Genomic DNA, 24790 nt, shown 5'->3' on the forward strand with positions numbered 1-24790 from the left:
GATTCTGTGCAGGCTTCAGAGAAGACAACAAATCTCACATCCATAGGCTTCCCTCAGTGCTATTTTCTCTCTACCCACTTGACTTGCAAGCAGCTCAGCAAGAAACTAAGACACTCCCTCCAAGACATTATATTGCACAGATATAGGCAATCCTGTGAGTGTTTGACAGTTATTTCTTTTTTATGACCTATAAAGTTTACAACTCCTGAAGTTGCAGTGGCCCTGCTCTGAGGCTTAGGATGCGCCTATATTGCCCTAGCCTCCAAGATGCTTTCTGGAGAATCTTTGTTCTGTTCACTGATTTTGCCAGGACAACCTGTTTCTACAGAGCACTACTACTACTTCCTGATACAGTTGGAAGTGACCATTGGTTTCTTTTCACTGCAGAGGGGTTCCCCTTACCTGAGGCTGAAGAATTAGTTTTGCAGCATAGTCCCTGAAAGTCATGGCTACCTCTCATTCTCGTTGTTACACCAGCTTAGAGCCTGCCTTCTATGGGCTTAACTTCCATAAATGAGTTCCAGGGATGGAAGTCGTGTTCTTATCCTGTGGGAAAGTTTAATTTGGAGTGATTCAAGAGGGAATGCTGGAATGCTAGGGTCACAACCTCAGTAATCTGACCTTGTCTTTGTCCATGGAGACAGGAATGGTGATGGGAGGGGTGATGGGACACCATCTAACAGCAGCTACTGTCTTTCCTGTGGTCCCCACCATTGAGAGTACAGTGCAGACACGATGGTGAGGCCAATGCAGGAAAACTGAGGAAGACACTCTGTCCTTGATGGCTTCAGGTGTAAAACATTACATAAAACATTACTGTGTTTATGATACATGGGGGCATCCCTTTTCAGTACCTGGCTCCTCTCTTTAGATGAGAGTGTCCTCATCCTATACTCATGAGAGATGAAAATCAGAGTGCAGTGGGACATTCCCTTGGGCCTCTTTCTATATGACACTTGTTCTTCCTCAGCCCCTCAGCTGACTGTGAGAAGAATGTGGCCCCCAAGACCATCGAGGCCTGTCAGGAGACAGGTGGAGCTACAGAAGGCAGCCAGAGAGACCCAGCAATGGCCACTCAATACTCTGCAGATCCCAGCACCCCAGAGCTGAAGAGCAGCCCTGGTGTACGCAATCAGGTCATCAAACTTGAGGCCTGTGTCAGCAGGTAAGGTCTTACACTGGCCTTTTGATGCCTGTGGCCAAGGTTTCTGTGAGGGCCACAACATAGGTGGGAGCTGCTTCTCTCACTCCAGGCCATTGTGTGGATTCTTCTCTGAATATGCTCAGGATGTTGATAGCCTAGTCCTTAGGCAGTGTTGACAGCTTCCTGAGATTTAAGAAGCTGGGATGGGGTTGTAATCAATGCAAGAAGCCTGGTTATTTCCCAGAGTGTACAAGTGGGGGGTCCTAGGGATGGTGAAGACTATTTTTATTTATACAATGATGGTGTCAAAAAGTATGACTGGCTGGGCGGTGGTGGCGCACGCCTTTAATCCCAGCACTCGGGAGGCAGAGGCAGGCGGATCTCTGTGAGTTCGAGGCCAGCCTGGGCTACCAAGTGAGTTCCAAGTAAGGTGCAAAGCTACACAGAGAAACCCTGTCTCGAAAATCCAAAAAAAAAAAAAAAAGTACGACTGTTATGATTCTGCCCCCACTCCAGCTTCATGACTGCACATGCACAGTTCAGTAGCTAAGCAAGGGATCTTACATCTTACATCATCCATGTGCTGCGTGATTATGTAATGCACGCAATCTGCGCATGCGTGGCGTAGCTCTGTAAGCCCACCTGTGCATGTGCAGGGGCATCCTTAAAAAGCCGGATACAGACTCCTCCCTTCTCTTCTTTGCTCTCTCCTCCCCCCACTCTCTCCCTCTCCCTCTCCCTCTCCCTCTCCCTCTCCCTCTCCCTCTCCCTCTCCCTCTCTCTGTCTCCCCAGGCCTGGTTACTCTCTTCTATCCCCCTCCCCCTCCTAATAAAGCTCTGATACTGGGTTTTGTCATGTCTTATGACGTTTTCACCCGGTAACAGTGCTGCTTATTATTTTTTTACAACAACAACAACAACAGAGAGCATGAGTTACACAGACTGTGAGGGAGGGAGAAATAGAGAGAACGAAAAAGAGAATAAAGTGAAACATAGACAGCCACAAGACAAAGAAGAGAACATGCTTGAGAAAGCAAGATAAAGAGTGAAGAGGAATGTAGGTTTTGATGTGTCTCTGTACATGATTGATGGGTACTGTGACTGTAAGTACAGGTGACTGTGAAGTATGGGCAGATGTTCAAGTCTAGGCTCTTGAGAAGGCTGTCAGACTGCCAGTCCCACCATGTTGTTCCACACAACTCTGGGCATGCACACAGATTACATGCACAGTGCTTGTGCTGCTTGGTGATTTCTAGGGTACAAGCAAAAGTGTTAGCCACTCATGAGGAGCAAAGCAAAAGATTCCTCACAGAAGACAGAAATGTTGAGAGTCAAGACTCTTTCTAACCAGGGAGACAGGAGAAGGTACAGTTGAGCAAGGACATTGATGAAACAACTTTGTAGTTATTGTCACATCATGTGGTTTCCTTCAGTGCTTCATGTCTGTATACTTAGGGCTATAAGATATGCAGCCTACTTTTCACAACAGCCAAGGTATTGGACCAACCTAGGTATCCAGCTACAGAGAAGTGGATAAAGAAACTTTGGTCTCTGTGCACAATGGAGTTCTTTTTAGCCATAAAAAGTTGTCACTTGCAGGAAAATGGGTGTAACTGGAAATCACCATATTAAGCCAGTCCCAGAAAGATAATCATGTTTTCTCTATTTTATGGTTTCTAGATTTTTTTAAAGGTACATAAAATCAACGATACCACATAGAAATGAAACTGGCTAGGGGAACAAAGGGAGTTAGTTGGAGGGGTGTGTGAAATGTGAGGTAAGGTGTCTGGGGGAAATGTGTTCAGTATACAAAATGCTTGTTTAAAATTGCCCTTATGTAATATAGTACCAGGTACAATGAAGAGACAACAAAAAATTTTAAAATAAGTTTTAAAAAGTACACCCTACAGATGCAGGAGAAGGTGATTGGTCCTGTTTTCCTTTTCTTTGGTTATGGATGGGCAGTAGTGGTGTGGCTTTCTTTACAGGAAGAGTGAGGTTGGAGCTAGGTTTGAAGGCTAAGGAGAATTTCCCCCAATAGATGTGCTAGAGAAGGCATTCCAGGTTGAAGAAACCAGAGGCCTGGCAAAGGGTAGGGTATATGATGAATGTAGAGTCAGGGTGACTACAGGGAATGTAAGGGAGTCTGCTGGAGTCCAGCTGCAACTTGTCAAAGGGATCTTGTAGGGAGGAGAGAGAAATAGGAAGTATTAGATAGAAAGATAAAAGGAGACCATAAGAAAAACAGAGACACAGGATAGCTTCGGGAGGGCCCTGGGTCAATACCCAGTTGCCTCAAGGTTTATTCCAAAGGGTTTTTATACAATACCAAGGGGAAAAGCAAAAGACCTCCCCCTTTCAAGATCAAAGCACAACATACAGCCAAGTGTAGACCCTTCAAAACACCTGGTAACCACACCTGTGGTCAAATCATTCCATTATGCAGCCCTGCTGGGTAAAGCAAGCCCAGATTCCCTGACCTTGAGTAAGGTCTTGCTAGGGAGCCCCTGTGTGCCCAGCTAATTTGTGACTTACCAGGAAGCGCTGAGAGGGGGCTAGGCAAGTACTTGCTCCTGAGGATCCAAGGGGCCAACAAACATGGTTTTCATATAGGAGACAGCCTTGAGAAGATGAGTTACAGGGGGTTAGGCCAAGGAGATGCACAGCACACAAGGTAGGAGACCTGTACAGAGGTTGTGTCTCAGGCTGAGGGTGATCTGATAAGGCTACAGGTGTTGCTGACTTTAAGTAAAGGTAATGGTGACAGGGTGGACACTGAAAGGAACTAGTTGAGGATGAGGAAGTTAGAGGAGTTACTGTACAGATGTGATGTTAAGGTCATTGGGCCATGTTGACTTTGAAGTGCTTGTAGAGGATCCAGGTGATAAGTCAACCCACTAGGCTGGAATTAAGTAAAGATATGACCTCTGTCTAGAGTGCTGAGACTTGTCAGTTTATAGGTAACAAGTAAAGGGTGTGGATGAGAACAAGTCTGGAAGCCAGTGTCTATTCTCTGCTTTTCTCTACAAAATCCCCATGCTACTTGTCTGGCTAGCTGCCGCTGTCAGCTGGATGGGTAAATCCACGTGGTTCAGGGATGTAAAGGGAGCCTTCCTTTTGGTTACAAACTTGTAGGCTCCAAACCTTAATCAGTAGCCATTTCTCTACATTTCTGCTTTTTTTTAACTCAAAATGAGAAAAACAGAGGTAGTAATGAGTGTCTTCTCCTAAAATCCTAAGCAAAGAAGGAAATGAAATGGGAAAAAAGTTATATTAATTGCCTTTCTCCTTGCTGTGGCAGAACACCTGAAAAAAGCAATTTATGGAGAGCCAAATTGATTTTGACTCACAGCTTGAGGGAAATATTCCATTATGGTAGGGAAGGCATGGCATTAGAGCATGAGATGGCTAGTCACATTGCATATGCAATCAGGAAGCAGAGCTGAAGGCTATTCAGCTCTGTTCCTCCTTTTTCATTTTTTATTCTGTTCAGGGTCTCAACTCATGTTGCCACCCCAATTCAAGAAGAACCCTCCTTCTTCAATTCAGTATCTCTAGAAACACCCCCATATATATGCCCAGAGGTATGTCTTCTAGATGATTTTAAACCCCATCAAGTTGGTGGTCGAGATTAACCATCACAATGGTAAAAATAAGAGAGAAGCAAAACCATATAGGCAGAAATTTGAAGGAAAATACTGAAGGGCCTGGAAGGAAGATGATTTGGGTGTGGTACCAAGAAGGAAATGTTTGGATAAATGGAAAAATTAGTAAAGATTGAAGTCATGGAAGCCAAACCAAGGTGACTATACTGTGATTGCCACTTTGAGACTGCCTGGTTTCTGAGAGTTAAGTGGCTGCTTGGCTCTTGAGATGGGTTCCCCAATGCCCTTGGTAAGTGACGTCCAGACCCCAGAGACCCAGCAAATGTCAGGCCTCTGCTCCTCTCAGCATAATATATACAATATTTATTTTTTCTCAGCACTCCAGTTGCTTGCAAGGAGAATAATGCAGCCCCCAAGATCAGTGAGGTCTGGCAGGAGACACCTGAGCCCCCACGAGGCTGCCAAGGAGACCGAGCTGTGGCTATTCAACAACTTGCAGATCCCAGCACTCCAGAGCCACAGAGCAGCCCCAGCAGATCTGAGCAGCAAACCAAACTGGGCAATAGTACCAACAAGTAAGGGCTTGCACTGGCTGTCTGCTGCCCCTGACCCAGGACTGGCATAGAGCACCATGTTATCCAGCAGCCAGTTAAAGCCTGAAAACGTGGGGTTGGAGTTAAAGATATGGGATATTTTTGCATTCATGGGGTTGTAAGGTCTCAGAAAGGTAGAGCCTGGTATGGATGAGACTTATTGCCATATTTAAAGGCTGCCAGTTGGATAAGTTCTCTCAACCAGGATGGACTGAGACGGACCAGTAAGGCAATAAATCACCTCTGTAGTGTTGACCTAGGAGTGTGTGGTGCTTGAAATGGGCTGACTGCAGTAGTTTGAGGAAATAAGGGTCAGAAGTTTTCTGCAAGAGGAGGAAAGACCAAGGCAGAAGACAGTAGGAAGTAAACAATGTTTCCTCTTTCACTTTCTGTGAGCAATTTAGGCCTGCCACAGTGGGAGCTTTCTGACTCCTGGCCTTGGAAAAGCAGGACCTGACCATGCCAAGGTTGCTAATAATTTTTCACATTGGGAAAAAAAAACCGCTTTATTTCCCAAAGTCTAGTACAACTGTTCTTTATCCTGAAATATTCTGTCAATTCTCATTTATAATGTGGGCTTAAGGGTTGTTGCATGACTTGATGGCATTCTCTCTATTCCTACAAGGTCACTTTCATTTCCATTTCTGTGATGAAACTTTCTGAACTCCACATCCATCATGGGTTCCTTGGCAGCTGTCACTGGTTACTGCGTTAGCAGGATGTGCAGTAGAGGCTGCTGATCAAGGCAGCACATGCTTATTATCTTCAGTATTCCTTTATTTCTTGGGCTTACCACCTATTATTCTTCCTTCTGACTTGATTTTGACTGACTGTCTTGTTCTCACCTTTGTCTTTCCATGTCTCTCAGTTCCAAGAGTCTTAACAAGAATTAGGATATAGTCAGAGCCCAGAGCCTGCACTGTTAATCACCAGGATGCGCATACTGTTTTTCTGTTTGTAATAAGCCAAGAAAAAAATATCTTGTACTATGACAGAGAGGGGCTCAGGCAAAGTATTAACAGGGAAGACCTGTAGTAGCTGGAAAAAAGCAACCTACAGAAAGAAGAGGAAAGAGGGCCTGAAAGATGGGCCCTGTGGTTGATGGGGATAGAGTAAGGTGAACAGGGGACAGGAGGTGGGCTTTTGTAGGTTAGGGAGAGGAGATCATTGGGAAGGGATTGAAATGTTTCATTACCACTAGGGAAGAACTTTGAAGGCCTCTTGGCATTTACATTGCAGGTATTGGGGAGTCTCCTTGAATGTTTTTTTACTTTGTCTCTTTACTGTTGCCTCTGTGTGTGTGTGTGTGTGTGTGTGTGTGTGTGTGTGTGTGTGTGCAGACATGTTTACCATGTATGAGTATGTGGAGGCCAGAAGATGAGCTCAAGTCTGTTTATCACTCTCCACTTTATTAATGTTTGCATGGGTATGTATGTGGTATGTGTGCATATGTTTGCATGTGTAGGTACATGGTGGGTGCAGGTGCATGTATATGGGTCCAAATTGGCATCAGATATCTTTAATAATTCTCTTTTTATTGAGACAGGATATCTTGCTAACCTGGACCTTGCCAATTCCTGTTAATATAGCTAGCCACTTTGCCTTAGGGATCCTCTATTTCCACCTCCCCAGTGCTGAGATTATAGGTAGCTGCCACATTGCCTAGATTTTTATATGTATCCAGTCCTCACATTTGTGTGGCAAGTGCTTTTATTCTCCCCAGCCTCTCCACTTTATTTTTTAGACAGGGTATCTTATCACACCTGGATCTCACTGTTTCCGTATGAAGGGTCCTAACATGAATTAGAATGCTCATAGTCAAGAGCCTAGAGCCTGTACTATTAATCACTGGGATATGTATACTGAGTCAGTAAGGGCTGGCCAAAGAAAGGCCTTGTGAGCTGCCTTGGAGGCTGGCATCCAGGACCAGGGCCATGTGTTGCAGCCAAAGTGACTGGTGTCTTGCAGAATGAGGTGCATCTGATCTGCCTTCTCATTAAGGCCTGAGTCTAACTCTTCCCATAGCCTGCTGTTCTCCAGGGAGTTTGGTATGGGGCGAGGGAGTTAATCCTACAAAAGGATTGTCTTGTCTGGTTTCCAAACTAGCAAACTATACTGTTTTCTCCAGCTGCTCCCTCCTAGCTGCCACATTCCCAGTAGCCTGATAGATAAGTTACCAATGTCAAGGCCCTAGGCTGTAGTCCAGAAATTAGAGTAGAAATTGAAATATGGAAGTTTCACTCCTGAGTCATTTTGAAGTGGGCTGTGTCTCCTGCCATCCTTACCTAGATTTTCTCATGAGTATAGAGAGAGGCTCTATTCACTGATCTCTGAGAAACATTCAAGAGCAATAATAAGATTTGCAGCTACTGGTCCCAAAACACTGGCATGTAGCCAGAAAGTTTCTCCAGTCCCACCCAGCCTTGCAGTCCTGCAGCCGCTTATAAAATAATCACTCAGAGGCTTAATTTTATTTACAAACTGTATGGTCTATGGCAGGCTTCTTGCTAGCTAGCTCTTATATCTTAAACTAACCCATAACTGTTTATCTATGTATCACCACGTGTTCTGTGGCTTTATCTGCATCCCATTACATGTTGCTCATTCAGCGGCTGGCTCAGGTCTCTCCCACCTCTGCCTTTCTTCTTCCTGCCTGCCTCTAAGCTGCCTTGCCATAGGCCAAAGCAGCTTATTTATTAACCAATGGGAACAACATATATTCATAGCATACAGAAAGACATCCCATAGCACTGGCATGCTTTCAAAGGTCTTGAAGTGGCAAATTTGAGGTTAGCCCATAAAGCACTATTTAACTCTCAAAGTAGAGACATTTTCACTCTTTTCTCCATTTCTTTCAGGCTAAAAGGCCCTTCAAGCTGCACGGTCACTGTTAATGTTGCTACCACCTCTGAACAGACTCACTTGCATATTCCAGCTGCCTCAAGTGAGCTGGACTTCGGCTCAACTATGTAAGAAGGGGCATCTAGCAAGATGCAATGTTCTTAGGCATGTAGGTTCCCTGTAACCTCCTTGCAAGTAAAGGATGCTGCTTTTGTTCTATGTTGCTTTCTCTTTGACAACTCCTAGCATCCTGTAACAAATGGACAGATATAATATAGTTCTTAGTTCCTCGAGTATAAATCTTGCACTCCCCAAGCCTATTGGTAGGATTAGACATGGTCCTGCAGCATGCTTTCCCTCTTCTCATCTCAACAAGAAGCTAAAGTGGCACATATAGGACACTAGCAGATGCAATCAGCTGCAGGGCTTTGCTATCTGTAGAGTTTTGCTAGCTAGCATCCCTGGGAGACATGCCTGGGAAGACCCATGAAAGCCAGGGAGGCCAGGCCATTGTTCTCTCTCTCTCTCTCTCTCTCTCTCTCTCTCTCTCTCTCTCTCTCTCTCTCTCTCTCTCTCACACACACACACACACACACACACACACACACACACACATTCACTCCTTCAGCTGTACTATTGAATACCTTTTAGCCTACAAGAAGGGGTGCCATTCTAGGGAGCCTACTGAGTGAGAGGTATGTGTTGAGATACCAAAAATGTTCTCTACTGATATCAGGCCAGAGGACTGGAGCATGGAATTGAGGGTCAACAATGAAACTACACTGAGCCAGCACGAAGCAGACCTTGTTTCCAAAGCTTGCAGAGGCTTTCCAAAGGCTTAGAATAAGGTGACTTGTAGGCCCCTGAAACATGATTGATAAGGGAATGTGAAGTAGCAGGTAAATGCTACAGGTAAGGTGCTGAGTAGAAAGAACAGCTGTCCATCATTCAGTCACTGACAACATTCTGATTGTTGGTAGAATGGAGAAAAGCCTCAGCCATAGCAGAGGGAAAGGAAAGCGAAGGGACTGACTCACAGAAGTCTGCGAAAGGGTTGGAGGCTTGAGGCTTCTATGGAAGAGGGCATGCTACCATTGATTTCAGGGAGCCACCTTTTACATCTCTAAGACAAAACATGAAATGAACACAAAAGCTAAGATTTGAGCCCACGTGACAATAGCATCAACAGCCTGGCATCTCTGTCTGCAGCTACCCTTGCAGCCTGGCTTGTGAGGCCCAGTAGCCCCTCTCTCCTAGGCCTTCACATGAGCTTCTGTATTTCCATCAAACTGGGCAGGGGGCACTGACCCTCCTCTGTGGGCCAGGCCCAGTCCCCTGGAATCTTCTAGTACACGTCCTATTCTGCTGTGCTCCTTCTACAGCAAAGGGATTCTCTTCGTGAAGGAGTACATGAATGCTAGTGAAGTGTCTTCTGGGAAGCCAGTGTTTTCACACTATGGCAGGTAAGAACAAGTTTCAGCTTTGTTGTCATAGCCTGTACCAGGCCCAATGCTGCCTTCATTCCTACATCCCATTCCCTCATTCAGGACTCAGTAGAGAGTAGCTACTGAATGAATGAAGAATACTGCAGGTGCCTGCTAATGCATGATTTATGGGTTTCCAGGTTTTCTGTCTAGTTAGGTGGATAGAAAATCATCTTTAGCCCCCATGTTCTTTCATGCTAGGTGGCCTCATATACAGACACCTTTCCACTGATCACCTTGTCTGCTTGCTTTCTGATGCCATGAAGGAAGGTACTCCCATGTCTTTTCAGTGCTGAACCACCCACCCACACTCTAGCTTGTGTCAAGTTGATATAAAAGTACCCAGGACAATTGACCCCTTGTCATCTTGACACACAAGCATATCACTGTTAAGCCATAACCTTTCCTTTCTTCTTCATCCTCAAGATCACATGTTAATATCTACATTACATTAGAAACATTCTATAATTTAAAAGTCCCACAGTCTTTAAAAAATTCAGTCTCTTTAAACACCCAGTCTCTTCTAAAATTGAAACTTTTTAAAAATCCAATTTCTCAATTGTGGGCACCTATAAAATAAAAATAAATATTTTTTTACTTCAAGAGGAAAGAACCAAGGCACAGTCACAAGCAAATAAAAGTAAAACCAAACTCTGTTAACAACTTAGTATCCAATGTCTGGGGTCCACTCACCATCTTCTGGGCTCCTCCAAAGTGCTTGGGTCACTTCTCCAGCTCTGCCCTCTGCAGCACACACAGCTTGTCTTCTCTAGGCTCTGGTTGGCCCCACTCCACAGCTGCTGCTGCTCCGGTTGGGGTCTCTTGCTACAACTGGGCTATACTTTCACCAATAGTAGCCTCTCCCAGGCTCTCTTCAGGAATTCCAGTCCTGCCACACAGTGCCAAGCCTCGGCTGTTCTCCATGACCCACCCTTTCATGCCTTCAAATCCAGTACCACCTGGGTGACTCTTACACTACCAAGTTCAGCTGCCAGCATAAGGTACAGCCTTGGCCTCCTCTGGAATCCAGCTTCTGTGTGCTAACTCTGAGGAAACACTTCCCACAAGATTTCACCTCACTGAAGCTGGTATCTTAATCAGAGCTGATTTCTTCAGCCCCAGCTGACCAGCATCGAGTATCTCAGCAAAACAAAAGTTTCACTTTAGTGCTTCTGGTTTCTTATTTTAGCTCCAGCTAACCAGAACTACAGATTCTTAACTCAGAATATGCAAAAGCCATTATAAGAGTCATTAAGGTACACTCTCTCAAACTTCCCTCTGGAACTTCACAAGCCAGGCCTTGATCATCTGAATTGCTCTCAGCATTCTTAGTTTCCAAGTTCCCACAGAACAGCTCACCAAGCTTCGAACACTAAGTAGCTTTTCTAACCCAGAGTTCCAAAGTCCTTCCACAATCCTCCCCAAAACATGGTCAGGTCTATCATAGAACTACCCCACTACCCTGGTACCAATTTCTGCCCTAGTCAGGGTTACTATTGCTATGATGAAACACAATGAAGTTGGGGAGGAAAGGGTCTATTTGGCTTATACTTCCATATCACTGTTCACCGTCAAAGGAAATCAGGACAGGAACTCAAACAGGGCAGGAACCTAAACAGGGCAGGAACCTGGAGTCAGGAGCTGATACTGAGGTCATGGAGGAATGCTGCTTATTGGCTTGCTCTCATGGCTTGCTCAGCCTGTTTTCTTATAGAACTCAGGACCACCAGCCAAGGCATGGCACCACCCACAATGGGCTGGGTCTTCCCATGTCAACCACCAACTGAGAAAATGCCTTACAGGCTTGTCTACAGCCTGATCTTATGGAGGCATTTTCTCAATTGAGGTTCCCATTTCTCAAATGACTCTAGCTTGTGTCACCTTGACATAAAACTAGCAATCACATCTAGTTTCTGATTTCTTCAGAGTATGGGCTCCTGAAAGTTCCCATAGTAACCCATACATATCCACAAGTAGTAAAACTCTACTTTTTTCCTGCTAGTCAAAGGAACCGAAGATCCTGCTGGCTCATGTGCTCTCTTCTCCATTACATTCCCTGCAGTACCAGCAGCATTGAGGACTCATTGAACCTGGAGAAGAAACCCCCACATGAAGGCACTCCACCCTCTGAGAGGTATGGCTGCTTTTTTTGACAGAGGTCTTCCTAGGTGAGAGAGAGCTAAGGAAGATCTCCACATGGGTCTTTTCTCTGCTGCTTTAAAGCCTTTGATCTGTTTGAGAACAGTCACACAGTGGAACACTTCATAAGGTGGTACTATCCCAATTAGGATGTCACATTTGCATCAACTGAAGCCTGTAAACCCAGATGAAGTATAGACACAAAAGGCTTCTGAGGAAAAAAATTTCAGTGTCTGAAAGAAAACCCAAGGAGGCTCTTGACAGCAGGATAGGCTCTTAAGAATAGAACCCAATGATTCATTTGATTAAATCGCACATCTGACTGGATGTCAAAAGAAAACACAACTACACAAGAGATTGTCCTATAGGGAAAAAGTGTTTTATCATCAAGAAGACAGAACTAAGGATGTACAGTGGCCTGGAGCCATGGAACTGAGCGTAGGAGCTTAGGACACCTCATTTAGCAGTCCTGAAAGTAGTTACTAGATAACAGCAATCATAGGATGATCTTAAGGACAAAGAAGGGCTATTTTTAAATTCTTGGAATAGGAAAGAAAAGAGTCTGCATTAGAGAGTGAATCTATTCAAGTTATAGTGGGGGCGGGGAGAAGTCATGGGGAGTTACTGGCAGAGCCAAAAATGAATCCTGGTTATGGATATTTCACCCCTGCCAAATGTTCTCATTTATTATGCAATCTAGCTTACTGTGGATTACACTCAGAAGCCACAGCTAGACTGGGGAGAAAGTTAAGATGAAGCAAATCCTACCAGTGTGTTACCCTTCCCCCACACAAACAAGTATGGGGCTTGTGAATAGACAAGGTGTTGGTTTTATGCGGCATCGCAATGTTATTCATTAAGCAGTGCTATTTATCGTGCGAGAAAAGCCATGAGGTATGACAAAACCCACTATAAAGGTTTATTAGGGGAAGGAGCAGAGGGGAATGTGCTTTAGGCCTATGGAAATGGTTGTGCAGGGAGAAAGGGGGAAAAGGAGAAGGAGGTAGAAGAAACGGAGAGGAGTCTATGACCGGCTTTTTATAGATTCCCCTGCACGTGCGCATATGGGCTTACAAAGCCATGCCACGCATGCGCATACACTGCATGATCATGCTGCATGCAAATTACATGGTCACGCAGCACACAGATTATGTAGGATGTAAGGCCAGCGCATGCACCATAATGTAGCTGGGGGCGTGGCCAGTGGCTAGGAATTCCAACACAAAGTTACAGATGTCCCCTCCAATGTATCTGAAGAAAAATCCAAATAACTGAATCCTGAACAATAACAGATCACTTGGTAAGTCAATCATCAGATGATTTCATAGTCTGCTACATGCTGCTTTAACAAAATACCCAAGGCTGGGTGTGGGCACATGCCTTTACTCCTAGCATTCAGGAGGCAAAGGCAGGGGACCTCTGTGAAGTTGAGGCCAGCTTGGTCTACATAGCAAGTTTCAGGGCACCTAGGGCTAAACAGTGAGACCCTTTATCAAAAACAAACATACAAACAAAATACCCACTTTATAAAAACAAGAGGTTTATTTAGTTCACAGTCTTTGAAATTCAAGAGCATGGATCTAACATTTATTTGGCTGTAGTTAGGGATCTCATAGCAGATGGTATCACATAGACTAGAAGACACATGAGTGTCATATTTGAAAAAAAGGAATGCCAGGCTTCTTTTATTACAGTGTATCCTCACAGTAACTAAACTGATCCTATAAGAACTAAATTATTCTCTTCCAAGGAAGCACCTACAATGAACTATTTACCTCCTGCTAGGCCCCAACTTTTTTTTACTTTTATTGGATTATTTGTGGATTTCACATCATGCATTCTGATCCCCCCATCTGCCTGTCCCCTCCCATCCACTCTCTGCCCTTGCAACCTCCCCCAAAAACAAAACTAAATTTAAAAGGAAAACCAAAAAACAAACAAAACAAAGAAACAAAACAAAACAACAAAAAGAAAAGAAGAATCTTGTGGAAGCTGTAGTGTGGCCCAGTGAGTCATACCATTTACCCTTTAGTCTGTTCATCTTCACTTGCAAGTGTTCATTCCTATGACTTGGAGACCTGGAGAGTGTTTTGACATCAGACATGGAGATGCAAAGTTTGTAGTTTGCACAGCTGGTTTTGGGTCTTGTTTTGGTCCAGTATTTCCTCACTATGCTTTCCCTTGCCACTACTTGATGAACTCTCCAGCACTGCCTTGGCTAGCTCACACAAGGCAGCTTGTAGCAAGGAGCAGGCCCAGTTCTCCTGCTCTTGAACCCTCAGATCTGGGTCTCCCCCATATCTCGTATCACCAGGGCCCAGAGCTCTACAGTTTGCACAGGTGAGGTTCAGGACCCTCTCTCCCAATTGCAAGAGACCTGACCCCAGGGTCATGAGTCATTGGTCTGGCTCAAGGCCACTGGTTTCTGCTACGCCACAGATAATGATAATGAACTCTCACTGGGCAGTTCTTGGATATCCTGTTTTTGTCCTGTGTCATGGACATCCTGCTGTTTTGGATCTGTAGTTTTGCCCCCCTCACTTACTCCAACAGCTTATAGATGAGGTGGATGTTGAGGTGTGCTAATTCATAGACCTGGTTCTGGGGCAGGTTGGTAGCTGGGTTGGTCAGCTCACTAGCTTTCCCTACAAACTCTGCATCTCCATGTCTGATGTCAAAACATCTTCAGATCTCCAACTCCTTGCAGCTTTGTTGACCAAACACACTTCTCTCTCTTGGTCTGATTCCACTCCCTGTTAGCAGCTTTTCTAAGCAGGTATCCCATGGCTCTGGCATCTCCAACATCTTGGAGTCTCCAGGCAATCCAGGCTTCACCTTCACAGCTTCACATATTAATATTATTCTCCTCTGAAACCTCTTGAGCTGGGCCCCAACAGTTCAAATCACACTCAGCACCATTGTCTTCCTTGTCCCTACTAGTATGTCCCATTAAGGCCCACTTAAAGCATTCCACTCCTTTCCTAACCCAAAGTATGAAATTCCTCCAAACAAAAACATGGTCAGGCCTATCACAGCAATACTCCCATCCCTAGTACCAACTTCTTTCTTAGACTTTTATTGCTGTGTAAGAGGTTGACTTACAGTTCAGAGATTTAGTCCATTATTGTCATGGGAAGAAGCATGGTAGCATGCAGGCAGACATGGTGTTGGAGAAGAAGTAGCTGAGAGTTCTACACCCAGATCTGCAGGCAGCAGGAAGAGAATGATACACCAAGTCTTGCTTGAACATCTGAAACCTCAAAGCCCACCACCAGTGACACACTTTCTCCGACAAGGCCACACCTATTCCAACAAGGCCGTACATCCTAATAGTGCTACTCCCTATGAGCCTATGTGAGCCATTTTCATTCAAACCACCACACAGGGCAAACCATCAGTGTCCATGGCAGTGCTGGGTCCTGGTTGCTAGTGACATCCTGGCTTCTGTTGGAATTAAGTCTACATCTCTGGAAATAGAATTCCTAATTTTAGCCTATAGGATCAGAGAAAAGAGACTTTTTCAGCAGTTCCTGTTAAGGATAGAAAATAAATAGGAGGGTCAGAGATGATTCTCAGAAATATAAGGAATCTTAGAACAGAGGATACTACTGATCCAGAAGTTAGTATCTTCTAGGAGTTTAGGATGAGTTATGAGCAGGCTACACAATCAGACTAAAGATAAGGAGGCCTTGATAGTAACTGGGAGAAAGGTTGGGCTTCATGGTCCCAGGCATGCAGAAGAGGGCTATGAATACTGGTTTGGAAGAATAGTTCCAAGTTTGAGAACCAGGTGGCATAGGTGATACAATGTACAAACTTGGCTCTCAGTTATACAACATAAAACACAATGGGAAGCTGGGAATACTGGCAAACCTAGGTCTGTCTGCACCAAATAAGATCTGCTGCATCATATAAGAAGTATGGGTACCAGCCTGAGTACCTGTTTCTTGTTTCTGTCTCCTAGACCAACTGAAGGGGTCTGTACTTACTGCAGCCATGAGATCCGAGACTGTCCAAAGATTACCCTTGAACATCTTGGCATCTGCTGCCATGAGTACTGTTTTAAGGTAAGAAAGAGCACAGATCTGATGAGAGAGTATGGAAGTATAGAGGACATTGGATTTCTGCGCACAGCTCTGAACAGTCTTAGAGGCTCAACAGAGCACTGAGCTGACTAGAGAGGAATGTTGGCAGTTCCACATGGTTAGTAACATAATGGAGGCAAAAAGGGTGTTCTGTGCAGAGTCTATTTCTCATGGAGGATCAGAAATGCAAAGGTCCCAACATAGAAACATGGCTCATTCTAACTGGCATGAAGAAGATGGCAGAAATGGGGGGGGTATTGTATTAAATTTTCCTAGGGGAACGTGTGAGCAGATGTCCTTTCACCCCATATAGAACACCAAAAAACAGATGAATGAAATGATTCCACTCAAGTCTAGTTTGGTGAAACAGTGAGTTTAACCAGAGTTAATTACAGGAGTATAGGTGAGGGGGTGGCTATAGGAACATGGGTAACTTATGACATAGCTACACCACCAAAGAAAAGTACCCTCCTCGTAGCAAGCATTAACTGTTTATATATTCTTGGGGTGGGGTGGGACCTACTGTATCTAGTCTAATATGCTTCATATACCTCTCCTGAAGTGCCAGTGACCCTTTCATGAGCTGCCCTGTGAGTTCTACAAGGGAATGCTATTGGGCCCAGTCTTGTAAGGATCTCACATAGGTGATCATAGACACTCTGATTTTAAGATGCAACAGCCATGCCTTGCCAGGAAAACAGAGTTCCACAGAAGTTTATCCTTCCCTCTGATTCCTACAATTTTTTCCATTCCTTCTTCTGTGATGTTCTCTGGGTCTTGGAATGGGGTGATACAGATACATGATTATTTTCTCCCACTTAGAGCTACCATGCTTCAGCAATAGTATCATTCAGCACTGTGACCAATTAGAAATCTAGAGTAACCACCTCTCACTACAAAAAGAAGCTTCCCTGATAAAAGTTAACAGTAGCAATAATCTGTGGCTATAAACAAATGTCTATTTAACAGAACAACATCAGTATTTTCCACACAAGGGCCTATGCACTCCCCAGCCACTGCCTTTGACAGGGCTTACAGTATGAAATGTGAATTCCCTTCCATAAAGCTGGCCTTAAATCCAACTGGAATGTTATTGGTTATACCAGCACACATATCTCATGTATTGATAGTATAGCATGCAGGATTGTCATCCAGGTATGACTGTTGGTGACAATTATCCCTCAGCAGCCTGCATAGACATCATCTTAGACAGTACATCACACTCATTTACTAAAGCAAAGGCAGTTGTTTAACCACTGGGCCTATGACTTGGCAACAAAGTTTTATTTAAGTTCCCTGAACCAGATGTGAATTTCCCCCTGTGAAGAAGTCCTTAAGTCCACTCAGAAAGTTGGTTCTATCTATAACCACATTTTAGTAAAAGTAGCCTTTATAAATGGTATGCCTATAATGGTGTAAAAAGCTAGAATGTTTATATCCCTATCTATTTAAGATATGAGAAAGGCTTAGTAATACAAAAAATCAAAATATGAAGTTTGTCATGTAGACATGAAGTAATATCTTTTTCTCTTTTAATGAACTAAATAGCTGAGGGAGAGGAGGTGCATTTACTGATGAAAATGTTTTCCTCGATGTTACTTTAAGTTTATCTATTTTGAACCTAAAAGTTATAGAATTAGGAATAACAAGTAGTTATTCCTAATGTGCTACTTTGAGGAAGTAGTTCTCCATTTTTCTTGGGATGCTCTCTTGGAGGTAGAAGAATGACTGAGGACATACATAGGTATTAGGTCTTAAGACGTCTCATGGAAAAGCCATGTACTATTCCATCTGATCCAAAAGCAGAGTATGGGTATGTCAAAAAATTTTCTGTTGTTGTTTTTTGTTTTTTGTTTGTTTGTTTGTTTTGTGCCAGTGGCACTTATCAAACACTAAGTGGGTGTCTGGCCAGAAAAACAGAACCAAGTTAATATGCAAGCCCTGCTTAACAAGGTAGGTCAGCAAACAATAGACAGGGAAACTCACCAACAATACTGCAAGATGGATTTCTCAGCATGAGTCCCTAAAACATTAGCAGTGAGAAGACATAGTTCCACGTGGTTATTCTCATCATTTTCTTTGGAGACTTTAGGGTTGCTACTAGGAGCTGACATTTCTGTTTATCACAGGAAGCTTCTTTTCATTAAACATTTTAAACACCATATTCAGCAGATCTCTGAAGAGTTTGAGTACGATTATCTATTAACTGTACCTGATTTTAAGCAAACTTTACTTGTTTTTAGTTACTTGCTTTAGGCTTAACCTTAAAAACACATACAGGAGGCTGAATAAAGCATGTCCCTGTAAATGAATTATATTTGTACTTAGCATGACTAAGAACATAGTTCTGAGCATTAACTTCCATGTATTAATTCACTTTAACAGTTTACAATAAGCTAGTAGCTTTTATAAGATTAGGATTTTATAACTTTATCCCTGTTAAGTTTGAGCATTAAAAAATTGAGTTGAAGATTTAATTGAAGATGTTTTAGCATCAAAATAAAACTTTAAGCCATAAATGGAGTAAACTTTAAACTGTAAATATAGTCCATAGGAGACTGGAAACTTTCCTGATCTTTTTTATAGTGCATCATTACAGAATATCAGTTTCTTGTGTGACTCAGTTTCTCCAAATGGCTAAAGCTTAACAAAATTAACAAAGACAAAGAGGCTAGACATATATCTTTAAGTTACTTACTGTTAACCTAAGTAAATCTTAGGAATTTATAAACCTTACTTATCGAATATATATTATTCATCAAACATATGTTGTTCCTTATCTAAGATTTTTCAGAAGCCTTGTATTGAACATAGTTAGCAAAGACATAAGTGGTTAGACATACATCTCTAAGTCAGTTTCTGTTAACCTAAGTAGACCTTTATAACCTTAGGAATTGATCATCATATGAAAATCCATCTTAATCCAAAATACTCTGGAGACCTGCTGTTGCCTTAGTCTAAAAGGAGATACACTGATAAGCCAAGGGCTCAGTAGTACTAAGAACTTTTATAATTGTTGCTTTGGTTGGTTTATACCATGTAGTCATTTTAATCAAGGTGGTGAAGTCACATGGCATGTACTCTTTTTTTAACCTTAGTAAAGACAGCTATCAGCCGTGTGGTTGCTATTTAAAAACATCTGTCTTCTAATAGATCTATTTTTTAAACAGGAGTTGAATAGTAAGTTGTAGCAAATTAAGATTTTAACTGTAACCTTTTTGTTATAAGTTTTAAGCTAAATTTGTTACAGATTTTTTTTAACCAACCCAAGGAACTTAAAAAATCCTGACATAGTTTACAGCATAGTTTTAAGAGATTTTCTTTGAGAGTAGATAGCAAAGAAATAGTAGAGATAGAAGTTGTTGTTTTGTTTTGTTTTTGATTTTTCAAGACAGTGTTTCTCTCCATAGCCTGTCCTGGAACTCAACTCTTTAGACCAGGCTAGCCTTGAACTCACAGAGATCCACTTGCCTCTGCCTCCCTGAGTGCTGGGATTAAAGGCCTATGCTATCATTGCCAGGCTTAGATAGAAAGAAGATTTTTAAGACTGGAAAGTAGAAAAACCTTAGAGCAGAGCAAGTTTAGATATAAGAGATTTGGGGATCATTTGTTTGTGCAGTGGCAGAAGCTGTTACCATATGAGAGAATTTGAAAATCTAGTGTGCCAATCTTTGGCCACTGATTGATCTATATACCAAGCCTTTTGCAGTAAGACAGTGAGACTTTAATAATCTTTGAGTCCAAGGAGGAAGAGAGAAAGGGTCATATAAGGCTCAAGAGGAGATAAGAAACTGGAGGCCCAGGACAGCAAAAGGAAAGATAGAGCTGGTAGCTCTGACTGGGAAGAGACAAGGAAGGGGTCACACTGAAGCTCCTAGCAGGAGGTGAGGAAGATTCAGGAAGGAGCTGAGAACAAAAGGAGCAGAGGGAGTGAGTATAGTGGTGACAAGAATTTCAATCTAGGGCATCTCCAAGCGAAATGAGAGACTTGTCAAAGAGAAATGTTCCAAATCACAGAGGAGAGGTGACCCTTTCTATGTGATAGGGGTCCAGTAGGGCAAGAGGAATGTCCTGGCACACCAGTGTGGCTTTTGTATTAAAAGTAGACAAAGCAGGGAGCTCCAGGGTAACACTTATGCAGTAGAAGAAGAGAGACATGGTTAAAATAGGTAGAGGGGAAAACTGTTGAAGAAGTGGACTGGGAGAGGCTTTTGGGAAAAGAGAGGGGGTACGTGTCTTTAGCAGAGAGATGCCCACTTGGGTGTTGCAGGCCAGAGAGACAGAGAGATGCCCAGGTGATAGTCATCCCAGAAGGGCATAGGAGGGTCCAAGAGCCAGAGACCAACAGTTACATGATAAGTGCACAGAAAGTATAGCAGGCTGCAGGAGCTAGAGAGATACTTAACCAAGTAGATGAGGAGAGATGAATGGTTCAAGCAGGTGGAGGGAAGATGCAGCTGAAGAGGTGGACTCCAGTATTTATAGTCAAATTTGGTGGGTAGAAGAAGGCAGCAAAAAGAAGGGATCCATACATATCTTAGGAGAGTCAGGTCAGCAGCTCAGTTCGGAAAGGTGAGTCACTTGGAAAGGAACTCATATATGCCACTCCCATGGTTTCAACACCAGATGAATGAAAAATGACATGACAGCACCACAAAGTCACACCATGCAACAGAGCTCACATGCAAAGTTTATTGTGGGGAGGTGCAGAGGTGGCCTCTGAAAGCAGAAGGAAAGAGAGAGGGGGGACAGCAGGGCTTGCCATTTATAAGGGGATATAATGCATGCACAAAGGGACAGTGCTCTACTTAGTGGCTGAGTAGCTACAGTGTCACATCTTGGCTGCTGCTGCTGACATGTCCTGCTACATCCCTGAGAGCAGGCCAGTGTAAATGCCTGAATGCTAAGTCACCCTGCCCGCAATTGCTAAGAGCAAATAAGATGAAGACTGAAATGTGACCAGTGAATTTTGTAACATGATAGTTATCAGTGCCTTACTAGGAACAGTTCAGTGATATGATGGAGACCAAATTGTGAGTGGACTGGACTTGAGATAAGAGGTCATATGAAAGGTGTAGCTAGAGTTTTCCTGCCTGGCCCACAGTCAGGACAAATCTCTCTCACCTGCCAGTCCCACAGCCACTCAGACCTGACCAAGTAAACACAGAGACTTATATTGCTTACAAACTGTATGGCCGTGGCAGGCTTCTTGCTAACTGTTCTTATATCTTAAATTAATCCATTTCCATTAATCTATACCTTGCCACATGGCTCGTGGCTTACCGGCATCTTCACATGCTGCTTGTCATGGTGGCGGCTGGCAGTGTCTCTCTGACTCAGCCTTCCACTTCCCAGCTTTATTCTCCTCCTTGTCCCGCCTATACTTCCTGCCTAGCCAATGGCCAATCAGTGATTTATTTACTGACCAATCAGCAACACACTTGACATACAGACCATCCCACAGCAGAAAGGTGGTAAGCAGAAGTCTGGGTGACTTGCTTGAGGAACCGGCCAACTTTGTAGGTCACCTACGGAAGGTACAAAGTATATTGTTTTCCTTGACTGGTGGGCTTCTATGAATAATACCAGAAGAGTTCATTTGAGGTTATGTACTTAATGACAGACCATTACATAAAGCACAACAAAATTATGGGGAACATAAGACCTAGGCTACTCTTGAATACATGTGGTTACACAGCACTGACCATTCACAAGGGAGAATGCAGTTGGAGTGGGCAAGAACTGCAGGGAGGCTATGTGAGGGAGAATGAATAGGAGTTACAGGTAAAGGGAAGTTAGTTTCAAAGTAGCAAACATGAAGCGACTGCCATGTATACATCTAACTGGTACATAGGGAGAAGTGATGTCAGACAAATTCTAACCTGGCCCAAATAGGAATCACATACTGTGTGACAAAGTTGGAGTTGTGGTAGAAAACTGCTATGCTTAGGGGATTCTTGGAGGGTGAGTAGAATGACCAAGAGTTGTAGCCCATGGGCCTTAAGTGCAGGATTAGAGAGATATTCCCTGTTTGTTTGTTTGTTTGCTTATTGTATATGTATGTGTAGGTGTTCATGTGCCTTTAGTGCCATTGCATTCTTGTGGAGATCATAGGACAATTTGGGTGTTGGGACTTACTTTCCACCTAGTCTGAAACGGTCTCTTGTCTGCTACTGTATGCCAGTGTAGGTGGCCTATGAGTTTCTACAGAGTCACCTCTCTGCCTCCCATCTCACCATAGGAGCACTGAAATTACAGATGCGTGCTACCACATCCAGATTTATATGCATTCTAAGGGTCCAAACTCAGGTCCTGATGCTTACTTGGCAAGTGCTTTACTCATGGAACCATCTCCCTAGTCCAGCATTATTTTTCTAAGGTCACAGAGTTACTCAGTATTGACAGCAACCTGCTCAATTCCAGATTGTGACAAGAGAGCTAGAGGTCTCTCAGACGTTTTTCTCCATACTGGGGATTGAACCTAGGGTTTTATATATGTTGTATTAGTGCTTTGCCGCTGAGTTCTATCACCAGCACTACCCAGCTGCTTTTTGCTGCCCCAAGAAAAGTGATCACACAGGTTAGTATTTGTATGCAGTGTTCATTTTCTGCATGCCCAGAAGTGACCCCCTAAATGGATGAGCACCATTCTAAATCTGGTGCACAGTAACTAAAAGGATAGAATCATTATATAGGAAACAAAAGCATAATTGATTTACATTGAGGAATACTCTGCCAGGAGAATGTTGAGAAGTAGAAGTAGCCAAATTGCCATCAGAAGGGTGCATGGTGGGAATGAGCAAACGGACTTGGGGTTGTCCTATCCTTCCCGGCACCTTTGACTCCTTGAAGCTAGAAGCCCCAGGCTGGAGATATTGAGAGATCTGGAAAACCAGGCACTTTTTGGTCTTTTACTTAACCCCCAGTGCCAAGAAGTCCTGCCACTGACATTCCTGTGGACACGGGTTTGTGGGAAGAACTGGGCTACTAAAACATCCTTCTCTTCTGTGGAGCACTATTACCTTCCTCAGGAACTTAAACTTCATATCCTCCAGCCTCTCCTAATCTTATAAGGAAATAGAGGCTGGAAAAGTTTCAATAACTTGCCCATCTCACTCAGTCAACCTGGGCTGAATTGTGAAACTGAGACCCTTAGCCAGAATGCTGATCATCCTGCCCCCCCCGCCGTGTGTGTGTGTGTGTGTGTGTGTGTGTGTGTGTGTGTGTGTGCGCGCGCGCGAGCCAGACATTGGATGCCTTCCTCTGTGTTATTTGAGCAAGAACAGGGTCTCTCAGTGACCCTGGAGTGGTCAGAGCCACAGGAATACTTCTGTGTCTGCCACCCAAGCACTGGGATTACAGGTTTGTGCCTCTGCACCCAGATTTTATATGAGTTCTGGAGATCAAATCCACAGCAAGTGCTTTCCTGACTGAGCCATCTCCCCAGTCCCTACCATCTTACTTTGGTGTTTTGTGTGTTTATTTGTTTTATCTTGTTTTCTAGATCAGGTTTTATATCTATTTTTGCAATGTCTTGTTATCTCCTTGGAAGCTCAGGATGTGCCATCAGCTTACAGAACCTGCTTTGAGTCCTGACCTCAACTTTGCTTTCTCTGTTAGTGTGGGATTTGTAATAAACCGATGGGTGATCTCCTAGATCAGATCTTCATTCACCGTGACACCATTCACTGTGGGAAATGCTATGAGAAGCTCTTCTAGGTGAGTGCTGGAAGCCCATAGAATAAGCAGCCTAAAGCCTCATTAGACTAAAGGAACAAGACAAACATTTGCCCTGGTTTGGACCTGGGTTTTACTTCAGGACACTGCTATGCTTCTCAGTCATTTAATCAGAGAATCCCAAGTCCTTGTTCTGTGCTCTATGCTACTTTGAGATCTTAAGTGATGTGAACAAAACCCCTCCCTAAAGACCTTTTACAAGTTGCTAGAATCATAGTATATTCCTCTAAAGAAATACCTCTCCCATCCAGAACCTCAGCTGAGTCCTCTAACCCTGTGACACCTTGGGCCTATCTTGTGACAAGGAAATAAAAATGTAGAAAGGAAATGGTTCTGGATAAATACCCAGTTGGTATGTAGTAGAATCTGGACCTCATCCCAGGTCTCAGATTCTAGTGCTGTGCTCTCTGCTATATTCCTTTGGACTATAGATTTAGACTTAATAACGAAGATGTTGAATAAAGCAGCCTCTGGGCCAATAACCAGTGGGACTGTCCCAAGTGTCTGAACACAGCATATTTTCCCTCTCTGACTACACAAAAATTGCCTTCTCTCCAGGAAATGCATTTGTGTTGGACTTAGGCTCACAATCACTGTAAGTAACAGTTACCCACCCCAAGGGAACCTGGTTGTCAGGTATTGGATGCTTACCCTCATTGCTACCTGTTTCCTTTTTGTTCCTCCAGGCTGAACAGAAGCTGATGAGCCCCAGATGCATTTGGCTGTCCAGTTGCCCCCAAATTGTTGGTTCTTCCCTTACATCCTCCCCTACCTGGTTTCACTGTACTTCTGCCCACCTTGTACTGAAGTAACACATCTAGTATTGTATCTCAATGATGTTATAATTACACATGTATAGCCTTTTTTACCTTAGAAACTCAAATCCATATCTCAGTTGCTCCCAGGATAAAGGACTCCACTTTGACTTCCCTAAGATATGTTGGCTTTCTAATGAGTGCAGATGACCTGGTGTGCTAGACATGGGCACAAGTGTAGGTATCAGTGTATGCAGACTTTTGGAGGCTTCTGAGGGACCAAACCAAATGCTGTTGATTATCCCTAGTAGGGAAATTACAGGCATTGAATGCTAAGGGTTGGCAACAGGCTAATCACTCTGTGTGTGTGTGTGTGTGTGTGTGTGTGTGTGTGTGTGTGTGTGTAT

General features: G+C 43.6%; 1 protein-coding gene across 19 annotated transcripts in view; it reads left to right on the forward strand.

Annotated features, from left to right (window-relative positions):
- Znf185 (zinc finger protein 185 with LIM domain) overlaps window positions 1–24564 on the forward strand; it is a 42986-nt gene extending 18422 nt beyond the window's left edge. For 15 of the 19 annotated variants that reach the window (XM_059251592.1, XM_059251595.1, XM_059251603.1 and 12 more), the window contains 8 exons: window positions 971–1165; window positions 5127–5324; window positions 8201–8311; window positions 9566–9646; window positions 11670–11801; window positions 15771–15873; window positions 23512–23610; window positions 24315–24564. In XM_059251592.1, the coding sequence (XP_059107575.1) occupies window positions 971–1165; window positions 5127–5324; window positions 8201–8311; window positions 9566–9646; window positions 11670–11801; window positions 15771–15873; window positions 23512–23610 (919 nt within the window). In that variant the 3' untranslated portion in view covers window positions 24315–24564. Of the gene's footprint in view, window positions 1–970; window positions 1166–5126; window positions 5325–8200; window positions 8312–9565; window positions 9647–11669; window positions 11802–15770; window positions 15874–23511; window positions 23611–24186; window positions 24224–24314 lie in introns of all 19 variants that reach the window. The other 4 variants (XM_059251593.1, XM_059251600.1, XM_059251609.1 and 1 more) reach the window with 4 other exon arrangements.
- The last annotated feature ends 226 nt before the right edge of the window (window positions 24565–24790 follow it).

The sequence above is a fragment of the Peromyscus eremicus genome, chromosome X, assembly GCF_949786415.1.
Source record: "Peromyscus eremicus chromosome X, PerEre_H2_v1, whole genome shotgun sequence".
Classification (NCBI taxonomy): Eukaryota; Metazoa; Chordata; class Mammalia; order Rodentia; family Cricetidae; genus Peromyscus; species Peromyscus eremicus.